Source organism: Anthonomus grandis, chromosome 7 (genome assembly GCF_022605725.1).
Source record: "Anthonomus grandis grandis chromosome 7, icAntGran1.3, whole genome shotgun sequence".
NCBI classification, from domain to species: domain Eukaryota; kingdom Metazoa; phylum Arthropoda; class Insecta; order Coleoptera; family Curculionidae; genus Anthonomus; species Anthonomus grandis.
The window spans coordinates 25,727,969-25,749,620 of NC_065552.1; the positions used below are offsets into that span (position 1 = coordinate 25,727,969).

Here is a 21,652-nt window from a genome sequence, read left to right on the forward strand (position 1 = left end):
GACCGGATCTTGAATATAAATTGTGTATATTCAGAAAAAGATTTTACGGTTGGCTTGGTTTTTTGATTCAAGATCAATATCCATATCGGATTAATTATAACCAGATTAGTAAAGTTTAAATCTTAGAAGATTATAGATTAAATAAACTTTTTGTATAAGCTGAATATATTAATCCAGTTTTGTTGAGTTTTATGTCCGGTCGCTAAGATGGAAAAACTAATTAATATGTTTAAACTTGTTTTATGAATTTATTATGCAAAGTGCTCTAGAGAAAACGATGTTATTAGGCTCTCATATGAACATCTCAAAAAAATTTATTATTGCGTTGATATTATCAAGACTGATTTACTCAATCAAATTGTTTTAGATTTTACTTATTGAAATATGTAGATTGCATTATCACTATGTGACCATTAAAATAGATAGATAAAAAAGGATACATAAGTTAATTATAAAAATCATTTATTCGTCATTTTTATATGTTTTATTGCTTTTCAGAAATTGCCTTGCTTCTTCCTGGTGCCCTGTCCCAAACAAGGAAAACAAACGCTACCAGTGATATAAGGAAAAATTTGAACGTCAGAAATCCATCAAGAAACCCCCAATATGACCCTCAAAAAACGTAAGTCCTTATTTTCTTATAAATGTTTTATCTAGCATTCGATTTTCTTGGTTAACAATTAAAATCATACAAACAATCACAATCACAAAGTCGTAAAAATTATAAATGCTCATTTTTTTTTACTTAGAATTGTGCTACAGAAATTGGACCATAAAGTCAATTATTTATAATACTCTTTGATACATAAGAAAATATTAGAGTTGGTATTCAATGATACTTGGCTAAATAGGGATCTTATAAAAGACCAAAAGAAGATTTCATTATCCTTAAATCTTTAACTGGATAAATCGAAAATCCAGCTTGGGAAGAAGTTTCCAAGTATACATCCACTGTCAAACTATAGTGTGCACAATGGGGCTCTGTGGAAATGATTTTTACTGGGTGAATAGCAAAGCAAATGTAAAGTACTGGTGCAGGAAATGCGTTGTATGTGCGGCAAGTAATGGAGGAATCTATGAAAATAGAAGGCTTTGATACGCCAGTAAAACAGTCAGTACAGTTCTTTTGAAACGATTGATCGAAGTTGAGAAACCAGTCCGTTTCCCAAATCAGAAGCAGGGAACGAATATGTAGAACAAGTAAACATGATACCTGCCGATACGTGTTTCTGCTTTTTGGCTTCTTCAGGGATTTTTTTTTTCTGCTTACGGAGTATCTCGTTTCCTATTCTTTTGCTATTTAACTATGCGTGTTAGTTTTCACTCTTCAAAATTATATCGACTCGGATTAAGGTTGTATCACACGGGTAGCTCATGCTTCCTTAATGTGGAAGCTGTATTGCTGTATTTTTCTTCCAAAACCGAAGTTAATAGAGCTGAATATACAAATTGGTTGCTTGCTTCTGTTCGTGATCCCTTATGTTTTTTTTCTTCACTTTTTCCTTTGGTTTTCTGGTTGCCCTGCCCTGAAGAAGCCAAAAAGCAGAAATGTGTATCATGGTCGCAATGGACTACGTCAGCAAATGGGTTAAAACGTACCCTCTTCCGAACCAGGAAGCGTCTTCGGTCGACGATGCTTTAGTATAAGATTGGATCTGCCGATTTGGTGTACCTTTGAAGTTACATTCGAGTCAAGGGCAAAATTTTGAATCCAACTTATTCCAGAACATATAAGACCGTTGGAATAAAATAGGATCTGCAAGATAGTTGGAAAAACGAGGACGTTTGCATTACACGCGAAGTCAGATTGCATAGTGGCACGCATGAATAAAACCAATAATCGGTATTAGGCTATAGAAAGGTCACGAAAGATACTGCAATAGCTTTCTTCATTTATTGAAAAGAAATGAAAGCATAGTAGAGTCTTTGGCTCGAATAGTGATGGGAAGAGAACTTTGTCTCCTATGCGATCAAAAGTTTGATTTCCCTTTTGTTGCCGAGTAGTTAGTGAGCTACGTAGAAGAATGGATGTGATACATAGCCAAATTCGCAATGATTTTGGTTTATAACCCTAAGAGCTGAAAAGGTCTCCGACTTCAAACATCCTAGTATGGATCATATTCATATCATATGTATTTTGTAAAGGACATCAACGATGTCATCATTGGATCAAGGACATCATTGATGTCCTTTACAAAATACAAAGCCGCCGCAGGGTAAAACTTGACGTCATTTAGTGTAACCCTATTGGCTCTTTATTATGGAAATCACGAAGACACTGAGCTGTGGCAAATGCAACCCCAATTGACATTCGATTAATTTATGGTCCATCCTTCTAATGGCCGAGAGAGTCAGTATAGCGTGACATGTGCCTCAAGGCCTGTTTAAGGCTGAGTATGCTTTAGCACATTATGTGGCTAAGGATTTGCAAATGTTTCGAGGAATAGTTGAAGTTTTGAGCAGAAATTTAGGAGAAAATCAAGAGTTGCGTCGGTCTGACCTCAAAGTCGGGCCAGCACTCAAGGTAACTGATAAAGAGACGAAAAGTGGTAGAAATATTTTCTACCTGGTAACCAAGAGGCGTCACATCAGAAGCTAACTTATACAGATGTTGGGGACACTTTGTATTTTTAAAGGAGAAGCTCTTTGTTGACCTGAAAAGCATGGCAATTCCCAATTACAGGCGCGTAAGTTCTAGTGTGCTGCTATACTCCTCAATGTCGTTCTTTGGAGAAAAGCGTGGATTGTTATTTCTACAAGAGCTGCTAAGCTATTGCAAGAGGGAAAGCTTCTACCGATATCGATATGCATCAATTTTAGGATCATTTCGGGATAAAATAAGCTTAGGGAGCTCAATGGTCTAGCTAGTATACAGGATGAGTAATTAATATTGCACTAAAATTTAAGGGCTTATTCCTTGAGTAAAAATATTGAAAAAACTTCCTATAAACCGTTGTCCAAAAATGCTTCCCTGCGGAGATACACTGCGTTGCAATTTTAATTTCACTTAAAATTTTTCTAAATAATTTGAAAGAATAACCATAGCAAATTAGGTATATGGAGGCTTTCAAAGGTTCTAAATTTAAATTTTTAGATAGTTATGATGTCGCTAAGAGAGGGCACTGCGTATTACATTTTGAGTTTTTAAATACAACAATGAAAACAACCATTTTATTTATTTAATTTCATTCTTATAAAATCAAAGGTTTTTACAAAAGGGAAGAATGACGTAAAACACAAACTAGAAGTAGAGGTTATAAAAGTTGTTGAAAGTGTTGGCCTCTAACTTTGATGCAAGCACCTCCCCAAGAACCATTAATTACCGCACTTGTTTAAAAATGCCTGTTGTGTTTTGAATTGTTGCCACTGTGCTATTTCTTAATTCTTCACCAAGAGTTTTTCAACTCGAGTAGTGTAAATATTCTACATTCGCTTTACGTTTAAACACAAATAATACTCCCGGATACGTATAAAAAACTTTATTACAGACTAATTCTGAATTATAATTGAAAACTACTGATAAGATTACGGAATTAAACTTTTAAATAGTCTATCTATACACGGGAAAATGTCTATTTGCCCGAGCCGTAAAACGTCGCGACGTTTATTTCTTTTAATCGACAACTCAACTAACTCTTTTTAATACGTTTTGTTTTGACGAACCAGTCCGGCCTTGAGCAGAAGATTTCTAAGAACTCCAGACGCCGACGATAAACACACAGTTCTCTTGGTATTCGCTTTAAATAATAAAGTTATGCGATTTATGGGTTCATCACGCGTTATTTTCCACATCCTCCCGGGCGGCAGAAATCTCAAGTGGATAGAGTAATTGAATTGGCCGTCTCATCACTAAACCGTTAGAAGTCACAATTTCACATGCCCTAACTTTCTCGTCTCGTCCTATGAAAGTTTTCGTAATTCGAACCATCTTCCACATTAGCCTAGGAAGATTCTGTTCATACAACAGAACCAAATCGCCTACTTGCAATTTCTGTTGCTTTACAGTTACGTTATTGTGAACACTCCTTAATTGTTGTAAATAGTTACATGACCATATTTTCCAGAACTTTGTAAGGATGTCATTCCTCGCTTTCCAAGCCTGCAAAATATTGTCCCGTTTAATTATCGGATTTGTCAAATCGATTTGAAATCCACAATAATTTTCTCCCAGCAAAAAATGGCCTGGCGTTAGAATTAACAAATCATCTGGCTCATTACCAATGTATGTTAGTGGTCTTGAATTAATAGTAGCTTCAACTTCAGTCAAAACTGTTTGCAACTCATCAAACCCAATAGTCCGTTTTCCAAGCGACAGTTTTAATGCATCTTTAACTGACTTCACAAGCCTCTCCCAGAAGCCACCCCACCATGACGCTCGTTCCACAATAAATCGCCATTTAATTCTTTGCTGGGCAGCTAATCCTTGAACTTCGTTTTGCCACAAAATTTTTGTAAGCTCGTTTAACTCCAAAGCAGCTCGTTTAAATGTCTTAGCATTGTCGGAATATATAATGTCGGGCACTCCCCTTCTCGAAATAAATCTTCGAAGAGCTCTGATACAACTCTCTGTTGTCAGATCCGGAACCAATTCCAAGTGTATCGCCCTAATAACAGCACAAGTTAACAACATAATATAGACTTTTAATCTCCCATTTTCCTTTATGACATACAATGGTCCCGCAAAATCTACCCCTGTCACTTTAAAAGGCGCAACAGCATCTAATCTACTTCTAGGCAACGGTGCAAAGGGTTCACTTGCCGGTTTTCCTCTTAAGCTTTTACATACAATACAAGTCTTTATTATAGCCTTAATCCGTTGCCTTCCTTGGATAATCCAATATTTTTTTCTAACATTAGTTAAGGTAATATTAACCCCGCCATGCCTTACTGCGCCATGAATCCTTAATATTACATGCGTCGTTAAGATAGATTTTTTAGGCAAAATAATCGGATACTTCGTGTCATAAGGTAAGGCTGCCTCCTGTAATCTACTTCCCAATCTTAAAACCCCTTGATCATCCAAAAATGGATTAAGACTGAGAATGCTCGATTGCCTCTCTATAATGTAACCTTTTGATAAAGCACTAATTTCCGCTTTAAAATACTGAGCCTGTATAACCTTAATCCAATAAAATTCACTTTGGACCAGTTCTTCAGCTTTAACCTTTATTGAATCAAATAATGTCTCGTGAAGATTTCGTGACCTTGCTATAAATCTTCTTACATAAGCCGTTATTCTAAGTATTTTATCAAAATTACTGAACTTGTCAAATGGAAATAAGGGCTCTCCGCTAATTCCGTTTACTTCAACTTGAACTGCAAATGCCGAAAAAATACCATGCTGCTCAGGCTCCGTTATCCCATCATTTGGCCAAAACTCTTTGTCTTTCAATAACCATTCAGGTCCGTGAAGCCAAAGTTTCGATTCTACAAATGCTTTCACGTTAATCCCTCTCGATAACAAATCTGCAGGATTTTCAACACCTGGGCAATGTCTCCATTCACCTTTTGTTAATTTTTGGATCTCTGCTACCCGATGGGCAACATATGGTTTCCATTTTGAACTTTTTCCTTTAATCCAATGCATAGAAATCTTGGAGTCTGTCCATAGGAAAATTTCGTCGATATTTTTGCACAAACTTTTTAGTATAAAATCTTGCAACCTAGCAGCACACAATGCACCCGTTAGCTCCAATTTGGGAATCGTTAACGTTTTATCTCCCTTCAAGTTAAGTGGAGCCACTCTATTTTTTGCTACCAGAATATTACAACTTTTATTTTTTTTAGAAGTTGTTACTTTAAGATAGGCAACTGCCCCATATGCTTTGGGGCTAGCATCTGAAAATATGTGCAATTCCGTATGGTCTTTTGAGTAGTCAACAACACATCTTGGAATCCAGTATTCTTTAAGTTCCAATAACTCATTTTCCCACTTAATCCAAACTTCGGTCAATTCGTTTGATAAAATGGAGTCCCAGCCGTACTTTTCAATCCATATTTGCTGCATTAAAATTTTTGCTCTTATTATAAATGGACTTAATAATCCTAATGGATCGTATACTTTTGCAATTGTCTGTAGAACTTTACGCTTCGTTATTCCTTGCTGCCCCGTATGATCCTCGACTGTAGATAATATAGAATTGACATCAATGTTTAGCTGATCTGTAAGAGTACACCACCGTATTCCCAGAACTTTCTTTACAGGATTACTGGCCTTTTCATTATCCATTAAAAGAGTTCTTCTTAAATGCACATTATTAGTAGCCCATTTCCTTAGATTCATGCTAGCTTTCTTCATTATTTCTTGACTTTTGAAATAAAGTTCACTTGCCTCGTCTGACGTGTCTACAGCAGCCACCAAATCATCGACGTAAAATGACCTTGACATGATATCACATATCTTTTTAAAACCTTCATTCTGCTCATCCAAATGTTTGGTCAAAGTAGCTGCCAAGATAAAGGGACTGCTCGTTACACCAAAAGTCACCCTTTTCATGCGAAAACTAACTATTTCTGGTAAGCTTCCATTATCCTCAATTGAGCTTTCGTACCATAAAAACCTTAGTGCATCTCTATCATCCTCATTAATTTCAATTTGCAGAAAGGCTTTCTCAATATCAGCTATTAATGCAACGTTGCCAATTCTAAAATTAATTAGCACTTTTAATAGCAAGGGTACCAAGTTTTCACCTGGTGATAGAAGATCATTCAAAGATGGCATTCCTGGAGCATGGGCAGATGCATCAAATACAACCCTTATTCTTGTGGTATCTTTATCGTATCTGTACACCGGCCTGTGTGGCATATAGTAGGCTTTAGGCGAAATAACACTATTAGCACTTTCTGCGCAATCATTCTCAAAATATTCTCGCACAGCCTTATCATACTCTACTAGTCCTCCCATGCGAATAAGCTTTGACGTTAAACTTTTAGCCCTCGAAAGTGCCCCGTTAAAGTTTGACTCCACTACTATATCTTTACTTTTCCAAGGTAGTGCCACAGTATACCGATTCTCGTTAAAGTGTATACTTTCTTCTATGTACCTTTTCGTAGAATGGTCCATTACATTAGTATCATTAATGCCAATAGCTTCCAGGTCCCAAAATTTCTTTAGATCAAAATCATCATTCACAGTTTGCACTTGGAAAATATTAGCCACATTCACATTCAATGAAAATCCATATTCACAGCTTCTGCCATGGATAGTCCATCCTAAATAGGTATTCACCGCAGTTTGATATTCTGACAGCTTTTTAATTTCTCCAGTGACTATTTTCCAGTAGTAATCAGCTCCTACTAATACTGATATTCCAGGCAAAACTTGCTCTGCGTTATCTGGACAAATATCAGCCAAACTATGCTCCTTACTAAATTCATTTATAATTGAATTGTTACACGATGGAACAGCAAGTGTATCAAAACAGATTTCTGGTACTTCAATAGCGTTAATCGTTATGTTTTCGTTAGAGTTTACACCTCTTATTGTTAACTTTACTCGATTACACAACCGCGCAGGCGCCAGTTCTTTTTTACCAAAACACATTATAGACAGTTTGTGAGTCCCTTCTATTGGTAAATTCAATTGTCTGGAGACACACTCTTTAATAAAAGTCAACTGACTTCCGCCATCAATAATAAGTCTGATAAAAGTTTTAGATTGTCCACTGTCCAACACCTGAGCACACGCGGTCTGCAACAATACATTACTTAGTCCGTTATTAGAAAATAAAGCTGTAGCTCCGCTTTCCCGTTCGTTAGATTGTTCATTATTATTACTAGACCGATTAGTTGCGCTATTATTTTTGATAAAGTCCGGGTCACACATGGTTATAGCATGCTTACGCGAACACTTATTACACCTAATATTCGTTCTACAGTTCCTGGAAGAATGATTACTCTTTGTACATCTAAAACACCTGCCACTAGATTTTAAAATGTCTTTCTTTTTTGCCAATGTCACCGCGGAATTCGTACAATTAGTCGTCATGTGATCTTTTGATTTACAAAACAAACAATGTTCGTTTACCGATGTAAAAAGTCCTGCGGCCGTAAACTCATTATTCTCTTTAGGCTTGAAGCGATTTCTTTTAAAAGAGTCAGCACTTTGAGATTTTCCGCTAGACTTTTCACCCGATAGTATATTGGCTTGCTCTACAGAATCTACCTCTAGTTTTATAAACTGTAACAGTTTTAGCACTTTATCCTCATAAGATGCCTCACTACTACTTCCTGAACTCTCATGAGTCATATTTGAGTTTCTAGAGGCAGTTTCTTCGTTATCATTCCCTATATCAGTTGTGGCTTGCTTTTTGTTGTATTCTATTCTCATAGAAAGGGGTAGAGCTTTTAAAATTATAGATTTTACCATCATGCCATAACTAACGGGTTCAATTCCAAGACGTTGCAAGGATTTCATTATTTTTGACGTTACGTTATAGAGTTTTCTTAGAGCTGAGATATCCGTTCTATTTTTTACAGGGTTTATATCTAGCAATTTTTGAATATAGCTGTCAATAATACATTCCTTATTGCCATATTCATCTTTTAATAATTGAATGGCATCGTTATAACTATTTTTACTAGTCGTTAGACCCTGTATCGTTATGGAGGCATTTCCATATAGAACTGACTTTAAATAACTAAATTTTGAAGCATCATCCAATTGTAAATTGCTGTGAATAGCTGACTCGAATTGTTCCCAAAAAGCAGGCCACTCGTGATAATTTCCACTAAATTTAATTAGTTCTAATTTAGGAAGTCTTACCGACATTTTAGGTTGATGTAATTCTCCCGTTTGTTGACCCACATTATCCATATTCTCAGCAGAAGCACCCAAAGCCATATTTCCTTGACTATTTACTTCCGCTATACATTGTTCCAATCTTGCAATTGCTACCACAGCCTTTTCGTCATATTCCAAAATTTTTACACACTCATTGTCCATTTGATCCTCACTAATAAATGAACTCGCCTTTTCGTTAGCAGATTTTAAATTTTCTCGAGCCGATTTTATTTTGACCACTTGAACAAGAGCGTCTTTCACATTAAATAGTTCCGAATCAATAATTACGTTAGCTTCGTTAACAACCCTCGTGAGCTGAGCGCGACACGCCGTTTTCATCGCAACCTCCATTTTTTTATTACGTTAGTCCGTTACGTTAGTATAGTTTTCAATCCGTTAAAAAAAAAGAGAAAAAGTCCACTAAAAGCTTTCCCGGGTTTCGGCACCAAAATGTAAATATTCTACATTCGCTTTACGTTTAAACACAAATAATACTCCCGGATACGTATAAAAAACTTTATTACAGACTAATTCTGAATTATAATTGAAAACTACTGATAAGATTACGGAATTAAACTTTTAAATAGTCTATCTATACACGGGAAAATGTCTATTTGCCCGAGCCGTAAAACGTCGCGACGTTTATTTCTTTTAATCGACAACTCAACTAACTCTTTTTAATACGTTTTGTTTTGACGAACCAGTCCGGCCTTGAGCAGAAGATTTCTAAGAACTCCAGACGCCGACGATAAACACACAGTTCTCTTGGTATTCGCTTTAAATAATAAAGTTATGCGATTTATGGGTTCATCACGCGTTATTTTCCACAAGTAGCATAAACTAATTGTTTTAGGTAACTCCAGAGAAAAAAGTCTAATAAGCTTTGATCGGGAGGATAACAACGACGGTGGGAATTATTGGAGTTATTTCCCCATACATTAACCGAAAATTATTGCTGGTGCCTACCTTGAAAAATTTCATGCGGATTTTCATATTCCTATAATATGTGATTATTGTGAAAATTCATAATTGCGTTTTATCAGAAATTTTTTTCATCTATTATTAACATTCTTACACGAACTGACAATTTTCTCCTATTTCTTGTTGTAACCATCGATAAAATGCGAGTCTTTGAGAAAAATCACCTGGTACACTTGGACTCTCTGTAAATGATATACGGGTACAAGAGTTCCCTTTTCACTATTCTGGGCACTGTTGATTGACTTAATTATATTTAGTGTTGTAGAAATCTTTCTTGTACTTGTTGTTGGGTCCTCCTCAATTTAGTTTAATACTGCCTCTTCCAATTTTACAGTTGCAACTGTACGTTCTGTACAGTTGCTTCAACCGTACGACTATGTGAAATAGTAGGATTCGGAAATTTCCTTCGTAAATACACATTGCTGTTTTCAAAAGCTCTCATGTATAGAAAAGTCACTGACAATTACAAAAATGCAATAATATCAATAGCAAAAACTTGAAGGTAGAGTGTATTTAAATTTTGACCAACAATTCTTGCATTTTTTGTGAAATATTTTGACTCAAAGAATATGCCCTTAAATTTTTGTGCAATATTAATAACTTGTCCTATGTAAGGAGCCTTAAAAATAAATAAAATACAGCATAAATAAATGTTTCTAGTAGTGTGTAAGTGTGTAATAATCAATTAACTTATATTGTGCATCGAATATTTTAATTCATATCTAAACGAACAGTAAAAAACACGAAACCGATGTGTGTGACACGCCGAACCTATAAACGATAACTCCATCCATCTTCAAGTAAAATTACTGCTTGAGCACATTCGATCGAGGTCAAATTTCGAGAATCGCGATCCATAATAAATAAGTCAACAGCAGACGGAAAAATTAATATAATTCAGTAATTCGACGGAGCAAAAATGGCGTTTACCCATTTTTATTTGGCCAATAGTTTTAGCAAATTTCAATGATAAAGATAATTCTCCAATTTTAGTAATCCGATGTAGTGAGATATGGGTTTCTATAAACAAAGTTGAGCTAGTTTGTGTTTTCCTGGCCAACACATGCTTTTGATTATATAATACGTTTGTAGAGGGTGCAGTTTCGCAGATGTGTAAGTATGTTAATGTGGCTTTGAAGCTCTCGCCGGATTTCGGCCGGGATCTGTTTTGGTTTGATATGACGTCTCGTATGTTATGTTATTATACGTTATGTTTGCATTATACAGTTTATTCCAAACTGGTCATAGATATATAGGGATTTCGAAAATGACCATCAGAGATGATTTTTGACAAATATGCTGTACCGTTTCAATTATGCTTTTATCTGTTTAGGTTTCCGAGGTATTTAAATGAAATTGAAATATTGCAATATCCAAAATATGCTTTAACTTTAAATAAAAATAGTCTTACTAGTTCACCAAAGCACATTATTTAAATCTCTATATGTGTTTCGTTAACTATATTAGCATCTTCAAGAGAGGATTAGGATTATATAAAACTATAAAACAAGCCAACATCTTTAAATAGCTAGGTTATATAGAATAGGTCTTAAATACTAAATAGTATAACTCTCAGAGTAGATTGAGCGAACTTTCTGTCCTCATTTTAACAAATATTTCAGCTTGAAATGTTGGTGGTTCTTAAATCTGATATTTGCGTGATCGTACCAGGTACCAGGAGAATCCACTGTGATACCTAAAAATCGTATTGTTCAGGAGTATTATTTCAGCTGCATACCTTTCAATAGGTGGTTGATCAAAAATACGTCTCCTACCTCCGTGGAAAGAAGGAATTCCGCTTTTTTAGGGTTAATCCATAACCTCGGCGATAGTAACTGTTGGTTAACTGCACTATTTAGACCTTTGATTTAGCCATCGACAACTCGACATCACAAAGTTAAAGACTAGTACATACTTCTCCGCACTTATAGTTGCCATTATTTTAACACTATTACTATTAAGCTCAGAGATACATAGCGCTTTGAGAGCATTTTCTCTATTTATTTGATCAGATAAGAGGAAAGAAGTTTTAATATCCATAAAGGCAGCAATAAAAGTCTTTATTTTTCAGAGCATTTTTCATATTTCACACGAGGTGGTGTAGGGTCAGGTTCATCGCCTTTTAACTAAGATGCTGGTTAGGTGTTAATTCTGTTAGGTGTCATTAACGTATTCATTGTTTTTAGGAGAAAACTAATGAAGCTGATTGGTCGGTAAGTTTTGAAGATCATGCAGTCACTTCTTCTTCGGCATAAAAATCACTTAAACTTCTTCGGGATATAACCTTTGGCAAACTTTTAAGATAGCAACTACAGAAAATTTTTGATCATTTTGATTTGGTTCTCGTGACCAATTGGTACTACAGATATTTCTTTTATTACTTTTGCTTCCATTTATTGCATTCTTTTTCATTAACCAAAGTCAAACTCCAATTCACAGATATACTAGAATACCGATTTTGTTTCAGAGTCACACAATTGATTGACTTTCTTGAGTGGAAAAAATATCTATGCATTAAAATGTAACAGAAAATCATAAGGAATGCATTGAGTTGAAGAAAGAAGTTGAATAGCGATTCCCTAACCCCTGACTTCCGTCAATGCGATTTTTTTGATGAATTTTAAAATACAACCGTGATCTAAATGTTACGTTATTATTGGACCTAAAGTAGAAATAAAATCCGTCGATGCAGTTCTGGGAGAATCACTCTATGTACATACACTGTTGATAATTGACTTCCTTGAGTGCGGAAAATACCTATACATTAAAGTGCAATCGATAATTATAGGGAATGCACTGAGTTAAAGAAAGAAGGAGAATGCAGATTCCCTAATCCCGGACTTACATCAATACGATTTTATAGATAATAGGAAATATCAATATTATAATCATAGGAAATGTCTTGACTAACTTAAATGTCTTATAGAAATAAAATCCATTGATGCAGTTCCAGGAGAATTACACTGTATACACCGTTGATAATTGACTTTTTGAGAGCAGAAAATACCCACGAATTAAAACTTAACTGAGAGTAATAGAGAATGATATGAATGAATGATCTCTCTGATATCCTAACCACCCACTTATACGCTAGCTGCTGACTATGTGCTTTTTGGAATGTATTTCTAATCTTTTTGGAATGTTTTATGAGATATAACCGAGCTTGATGTTGAATTTTTATAAACCAGAAAGTAGATATAAACACTTGAATTTTAAAAAAGAAATAGGCGTTCTTAAAAAAAATATATTTATTTAGAATATTTTAAAAGCATTTTTAAGCAAGCTTGTAACTTAATAAACTTATCATATCCTCGAAAATATTTTTCTGTGGAGCTTATAGCAGTAGATTGTAAGACTCGATCCTCACATTTGACTCTATCTTTGCTGATAGGGTGTAATAAAAATTGAATATTTTTGCCCTGGATTCCTATGTAAATTTGCAGACCTCTCGTGTAAATTGGTTGAGTATAGAATTGTGCATTGACAATCTAAGCTCTTAAAGACCATTTAACATCAGTGATTTTTAAAATATCCATTTAATATTTCCCCCGCAGAAACACCGCACGCGACACAACTCGAGATTGATCGTACATTTTTGCCAACCCTCTCTGACTTGATAATCTCTATATTCAAGTCTAGTTTTAAGAGAATTCTCAATTCATTCTCTTTTTATCAATTTTGATTTCGCAACCTTGGACCTCGGCTTGGCAAACTGGTATAGCGAAATTATTAAGTCCATATCCATGCACTTTTTTTTCAGTCGTTAGTTGTCCATGAGGAAAGCCTAAAAATGAAAACGTATATCTCTCCTTGCCGGTTTTGGAAAGCTCAAAAAATGTTGACTTTGATTTTCTAGTTAAACCATAAATTACATTTAACGTTACTGTCTTCCAAATCGAAGTGTTCGTTAAAATGAGGACAGAAATTTTTTAGTTGTGGATACCGCAACACAGTTTCTCTTAATCGGACAGTCCCTGCATTTTTGTAAAGAAACCACAACAATAGAAAATATAGAATGTCAAAGAAATACATATTTTTTTTAGTGCTGATATGCTCTAGTTTGAAAACAAAGCCGTTGTGGATCCATGTTTGTATGACCATTTTGTTTTCAAATTGACCAAGGGTTCTATGGTTACAGTTTGTCTATACAATTAGTTAATACAATTACTGCACCTAAAGCCACCTTCACACCTTAGATACTGCAAACATTCATGGGTTCTGTGGGTGTTCGAAGAAGAAAGAAACTGCAGACCACGGAATAGAGGAGTATCCAGCACGCCGCCTTCAAATATCTGGAAAATACTTACAGTTTGCCCAACGCTAAAAGATAAAAGATTACAACAATTGAATATTTTTGCCCTTTGCTCCTCTATAAATTTGTAGTCCTCTTCTGTATATCCGCAATCTCAGCGCAAACACCAATTAACATTATTGATTTTTAAAATATCCATTTAATGTTTCCCCTGCAGAATTAACGCCGCACGTGGCATAACTTGGGATTGGTTCTACCATATCGTCAGTCCTCTATCACTTCATCAGGATCACTTACAAGCAGACTTAATTAAAGAACTTGAATATATCCTTTTAAAAATAAAACTAAAATCTTCTTCTGTTGCCATTGGTCATTTTCGTCGCCCCCAAATATAAAGATAGGTCCTCTTTTAAAATATTTTGATGAAGTGGTAAAATTTTATATAAAGTGGTTCCAAAGTTGATGTGGTATTATGTTTAGGAGGCTTTAATGTTAATTTTTTTGATTCTAATAATATTGTCCTAAACTGTTTTGACTCATATAATCTTGTACAGACACTTAACGAACCAACTCGCATAAGTCAAAATTTAGGCAAGCTTATAGATCCAATTTTTATTAATGATACCACATCAGTTACATCCTCTGGTACACTCTGCCGATACAATCTCTGATCACAGACTCGTTTTTGATAACTAAAATCTAAGAAACTTACATCAACGCTTTTTCCTTATCGTTGTTCTAAAAATTTTGTTTTAATGATTTTTTTTACGATCTTTACAACTTACCTTAAATGAACATTATTTATGAGAATGGTATAAGCCAAAAATCAGTTCTTTTTACTGATTTCTTAAACACAGTTTTTGATATTGATGCTCCCTTTAAACAATCTAGAGTAACAAAACCTTATGAGATAAAGCTTTACAAAAATTTAAGAGCACTAAAGAACCTAAATAATAATAATAATAATAATAATAATAATAATAATAATAATAATAATAAGCTTTATTTTCCAACAGGTTATATATACCCAGTTACAGGAAAATCAATTAAACATATAAATGTATAGATCCATGCAACTAAACTATAAAAGAATTGCTATATAATTAAAAAAAGTAGTGAGTTTGAGAAAATAAATAATAAAAAATCAACACTAAATTAGGATAAGAATCAAGAATTAATTTAAATCAAAAGAGCAGAAAAAAATGAGTAAATAAATGTATTCAAACTAAGAACTAAATAACCTAGCCTCCCCCACCGACCATACGTAGGTGACTCAAAATAAGTGCCAGATTGTCATGGTGAAAGAATCAGCAATAGTGTTAAAGTTTTGACACATAAAGTGAATAGGACTCTGGTATAGAATGTTGGACCTGGCTGTGTCCAAGTTAAAAGCTGGACACTGTCTAGATCCTGGGCGTGGTATATGAAAGCAAATCCTTTGCAAAAGGGATGGGCAGTCAATTTTATGGTTAAGTAAGTTAAACAAGAATTTCACCGAATGCATTTCTCTCCTCTTTGCAAGTGACCGTTCAGTATATCTAGAGAGCAGCAGGTTATGGCCAAAGCCCCTTGGAGGATAAACTCCATCATCCCTAAATGCCAAACATTTAAGAAATCGCCGTTGGACTGATTCTAATAGGTGAATTTGCTGGTTGTAATTGGGAGACCAAATGAGGAAGCTGTAGTCCAGCCTGAATCTGACAAATGCATAGTAGAGAGTTTTGGCAGTGGCAGAGTTCGAAAAAAGTTTGCAATTTCTAATAATAAAGCCCAGCATGCGAGTAGCCCTATAAACAGTATTTTCGATGTGAGGGATAAAAGAAAATTTTTGGTCAAAGGTGACTCCAAGATCCTTAGAACAGGTAGACCTTGCCAGAGACTCTCCATTAACTAAGTAATTAAAGACAACTGGACTTTTGATTCGAAAGTAGCTTTCCACATTACACTTGGAAACATTAAGGTTAAGCCTGTTCAAAGTGCACCAATGGTATACAGTTTTGATGTTTTCTTGCAGTTGACCACAATCTGCTATAGAGTCAGTCCTATGGAAAAGCTTTAGGTCATCAGCATATGCTAACCGAGAGCACTTGAGGGTGGAGATCAAGTCATTAGCGAAAACATTAAAAAGAAGGGTGTCCAAGTTAGAGCCCTGAGGAACTCCAAAGGTGGGTGAAAAACACGCAGATCTAAAGCCTTTGACCACTACAAACTGAGAGCGGTCAACTAAATAGGAGTTAAGGAGCTTTATCAAGCTATCGGAGAATCCAAACTGGCGTTCAAGCTTATTTAATAGGATGAAGTGGTCAATCTGGTCAAAAGCCTTTTGAAAGTCTGTGTAGATAACATCGATTTGACCTCTATCATTAAGTGCTTCACACACAAACTGAGAGAAGAATGCTAGGTTTGTAGTACATCATCGACCAGAAACGAAGCCATGTTGATCGTTGGCCAGCATAGACTTAACCTTGGGAAAAATTAATTTATAAAGAGCCAACTCGAATAACTTTGAGAAATTTCACAGAATGGATATAGAGCGATGATTCTCTATTCTTCTCTATTGATTGTAATCGAAAGATTGTAATCGATGCAATGAGTTGCATAATTTTACAGTAAGTTCCGAAAAAAGGCGTATATCAAATTTATGTCTGGGCATAATAACATAAAAAACATGGTCAGCACTAAGGTTGCTAAATATTCTAAACTCAAATGATAGCAAGTTACCACCTAATTTAACAGATCCAAATTTAATAAACCAGCATTTTTATCAATTTTTTAAGAACAGATTTAATTACTGTGACGAAACCATAGAATTTTAGACAAACAACAAATTCAGCGCAGTGAAAAAATTGAGACTTCATGTATTCTATAGATGTTCATAAAATTATTCAAAACATGAAAACTAATGCTTGTACCACAGATAAAATCACGTCACCTATGTTAAAATATTGCAGTCCATTTATTGATCCTTATATAACAATGGGTAACTAAAAATACTTCGGTCATCCTTCACTAAATTTATTTAAAAATTATTAATCCGACATATTTCGGATTAATAATTAATAAATTAATAATAATAATAATAATAATAATAATAATAATAATAATAATAATAATAATAATAATAATAATAATAATAAGATAAACTCACTGCTGAGTTTACAACAAGAGTAAAGCACATAGTGAAAACGAGCCTCAACAGTAAGAATCTATTTAAGGCGTTGAATACGTATGCCTGTACAGCACTAATATATTCCTTTGGAATTGTGGGATGGAGCAAGACGGACATCCAGAACTTGCAACGGAAGGCACGAACATTATTGACTAAGGCTTAAAAATACCACCCTCGAAGTGCCACAGAAAGAACTAGGCTACCAAGACATCAGGGAGGTAGAGGATTGCCAGACATTGGCAAACAGTTAGACCGACAAATTTCAGTTCTGAGAAATTTCTTTCATGAAAAGGCTAGATCGTCCGCTCTGCACCATGCTATATGCGAGGTCGATGACTCTACACCTCTGAAACTGAAGAATCGCGAAATCGAAAATCACCACGTCACTGATGAAGAAAAAAATCGATCATGGGCACAAAAACCACTACACGGGAGACACGTCAACGAGGTTAGCCAGCCAACTACTGGGTAACTTCAGGACAACTGTTTCCCGAAACAGAATCCTCTTGGCCATACAAGACCAAGTTATTCCAACTAGAAACTACTTGAAGTGCATTATTTTGGATCCTTCAGTACAGAGTGACAAATGTCGATATGGATGCCAAGTGACAGAATCTATCCAACACATAACGGGAGGATGTCAAACGTTTGCCCAAACTGAGTATAAGGCACGTCATGACTGCGTGGGAAAAATACTGCACCAAAAACTTGCAGTTAAACTGAACCTCTTGAGGATGGACAAAGTTCCATATTACAATTATACTCCAGAGCCAGTTCCTGAAAATGGTGAGTATAAATTGTACTAGGACCGAACTGTTCTCACCGACCAAAGAACTGTCAACAATAGACCAGATCTTATCCTGGTGGATAAGCGACTAAGGAGAACCACGCTGATTGACGCTGCTATACCTAATAACAATAACCTCCAAGGAAAATACAACGAAAAGATCATCAAATATCTAGATCTTGAAGGGCAAATCAGACGGCAATGGGAGATGGAGCATGTTCAAACAATTCCGATAATAATCTCGTCAACTGGACTTATACCAAAAACCCTTGTAGAGAACCTCAAACAACTGGGACTAAGTGAGCACCACTACAAAAACATGCAAAAAGCGGTGCTACTGCGGACAGCACGGGTCGTCAGAAAGTTCATGGGTAATAATTGTAGTAATTGAACAATAAATTACAATAATTAATAATAAATATTTTTTAAATAAATTTAATGGAGAATAACCGAAGTATTTTTAATTACCCATTGACATATTAACTGCAAGAATGGACTACTTCTTCAACCATAACTAATATTGTTAACACTTTCATCGAACAAAATAATTTTCCTCAAAGTTGGAAAACTGCAACAGGAATACCTTTACCAGAATCAAAAAAAAAACGGAGACTTTTAATGACTTGCGCATTATAGCAATTTTATCTGCCCTTTCTAAAATAATGGAGATCATTTTATATAGCCAGATGTACTTATAATTAAATGATAATGGTATGATTTTAGATTTGCAAAACGAGTTTCGTAAACGCTATTCACTTGGAATTCGCCACATTCTCCGCATATACTCTTAGACTACTACAAGGCTTTTGACACAATAAATCATCGACTTTTGTTGGCAAAGCTAAGATATTAGGGTTTTGACGTCGACTAATTGGCATTTATTGCATTATATTTTTCAACCAGGTCATAAAAAGTGCTTGTTAGTGGTATGTATTCAGGGTCTAGTGCCATACCATCGGGAGTACTTCAGGTTTCAATCCTTCGTCCCCTTTTCTTTATTATTTACACGTGTGGGCTCATAAGCTCTCTTCATATCGGAAAATACAAGCGTTTGCTGACAATATCCAGATGTACTATCCCTTCTCTTCAAAAGACTATGTTACTTGCAACGAAACTATTAATCATGAACTAAACAACCTGAAAATTATCTTCCTGCCTTTAATTGAATAGTGATGTTTGGCAAAAAAAATCCAAACGAATATTTAAAAAATAACATGCAAGCCAAAATAGACGACTAACTATTACCATTTTGTAATTCTGTTCGTAATCTGGGTGTTATACTTGATTGTCAGCTTAATTTTTCCGATCATGTTTGCAAGCAACTATATTTTAATGACTAAATTATATTAGTTAACGTACTTAAATGTTATGTGAAATTCTTGTACTTTCCCAGTTTAACTATGCTGATCTTGTTTATGACCCTTGTCTTCGTCAAGCGAAACAATATCGCATTCAAAAGGTGCAGAATAGCTGATGTACTCGTCTAATTTCTAATTTAAGACAATCAAATCACGTATCACATAAAGTTAATGAGTTTAACTGTCTAAATATGTCTAAGCGTAGAACTCATCATTCGGGTGTTTTCATGCATGGTTTGCTTATTAATTTAAAATTCATATCTAAATATCTATAAAATAAATATAAAGCCTAAAATTTGAACGTCCATGATGTAAATACCAGAAATAAATTAAAATATATTATTTCTCGACATAATACAAGAGCATACAAAAAGTTTTTTACTTATAATGCGATTGAAACATGTAATTCCTTGCCAAACATTGATTTTCTACTTTTAGTCAAAATTTAGATTGTATTTATTTAGGGAATAGTTGAACTATTTTTAACTCATTAGTCGTATACCAAACTCCAGAGGGAACATGATGTGGTTATACAACTGTATTTTTTGTTTGTATGCAGTCTTGTTTTGATACAGGCTTATTTCTCCCTTGTGTTGGGTATAATCGAGGGTATGATTTATCTTATTGTGAATAAAATTTTTTTGGTTTTCAAGATGTCATCTTTACATTTCTTATTCTATGTATGGCTATCAAAATTCATTTACTAGGGTTCAATTTGAGTAGGCTAGACTTCACCCTTTTTGTTAATGTTTGTAATATTTTTGTATTTAATGTAATTTTTTTTTTAAAGAAAAGACAATTCATTATTATTATTAATAATTATTATACTACACGGTCATTTCTACAATCAATTTGGATGGTTCTCTTTTCGTCTTGTGACTTGACTTGATATATGATATTTGAAATATTTAAAAGTCCATGCACTTATTTTATTAGTCATTATTGTTCATGAGAGAAGCTTGGAAATGTAAACGTATATCCCTGCTTGCCGTTTTTGGAGAGCTTAAGAATTTTTGAATTTAATTTCCTGTTTAAACCGTAAATTTTACATAAAAATTTGTAGAAGAACAAATGAAGATTATTAAATTATTTTTAATTTATCATTTGAGTACGACGCGGTTAGACCAACGAAAACAAGATTGTAAAAAACTAAAATACAATTTATTTTATGAACGATTTTTGGCAATTTTTACTTAATACACTTACAATAGTTACACTCAAGAAAATAACGAGAAAATGTGTAAAATTGTTGCTTTAGGGGAAATACAGTGGAGCAATGTTCTTTTAGAGGAATGTGAGGAACATTTTAAAAGTAGTTTCCGCTAGCCATATTTTTTATTTTTAAAGTATTCCTTCAGCGTCAAGAGAAAGTAGTTTCTAGGAAAATGTTCGAGGAATTCCCAGTTGAGCAAGAAAGTTCAATTGGACCGACACGAAGTCGGTCGTTCGAATTCTTTTCTTTTTCTTAGCGAAAACTTTTATTGAAAGGTTTCTGGCCCCTCTATGCTAATAAAAGTTTGTGGTCAAATCAACATTTTTATTATAGATTCATGAAGCTATATAGTTTAGTAAATTTTAAATGAATAAACTCTCTTAGTCTTTAGAAAACTTAGAAAAGGAATGTGTTTTAGACGCGACATTTAAAAATACAACTTTGAAATAATTTGAATAAAATATAAATTATGAAGTCTTCCAAGATTGAAAAATGATAAAAAATAGATTTAGGTTCTTCGACTTTCTTTATACTAATTTTTAATTTTTAGATGATTTTTTTTAAAAAAGTGAATGGTAATTTGTAAATGTTGGTACCATTAACTGTTTTTGAACAGATAAGTTTCATAGAAAATATAACAAAAATTATGGGCTGTAATTTGAATGTAATTTAAATGTAACGGTCCCGCAGCACGTTTTTGGCAAAACGAAGCGGTATTTAGTCAATGAACAGAGGAGTTTCATGTAAAATTTTCTGATAGTACTTTGACGAACGGAACTATAGGTAATCAAGCATCAGACGAGTTTCATACTTACTTATTTTTGATCATTCAGAAGAGCGTAGCACAGCCTAATCCAGAAGACAATATTAAATGATTTTCAGGTTTAGGTAGGGCAAATAGCTGGATCGCATGGATCTTCCTTTCATCATATAAGATACTTTCAAAATAAAGTCTTAAAAATCTCAATTTCGGGTCCGCTCCTCTTTATTTCATTTAGCAATAAAATATCTGATAAAATGACTGTAAAAATTCTATTATATCTGGTTGATACAAAACTATATTATAAAATTGACAATATTATGCACTGCATTCTACTTTAAAATAACTTA

The 21,652-nt window shown here is 34.4% G+C and overlaps 1 protein-coding gene across 1 annotated transcript in view; it reads left to right on the forward strand.

Moving 5' to 3' along the window:
- The window catches only part of LOC126738453 (somatomedin-B and thrombospondin type-1 domain-containing protein), a 314,135-nt gene that overhangs the window by 250,557 nt on the left and 41,926 nt on the right, over positions 1–21,652 (forward strand). The window contains exon 3 of the mRNA XM_050443807.1: positions 499–622. Coding sequence (XP_050299764.1) covers positions 499–622 — 124 coding nt within the window. The remainder of the gene's footprint in view (positions 1–498; positions 623–21,652) is intronic.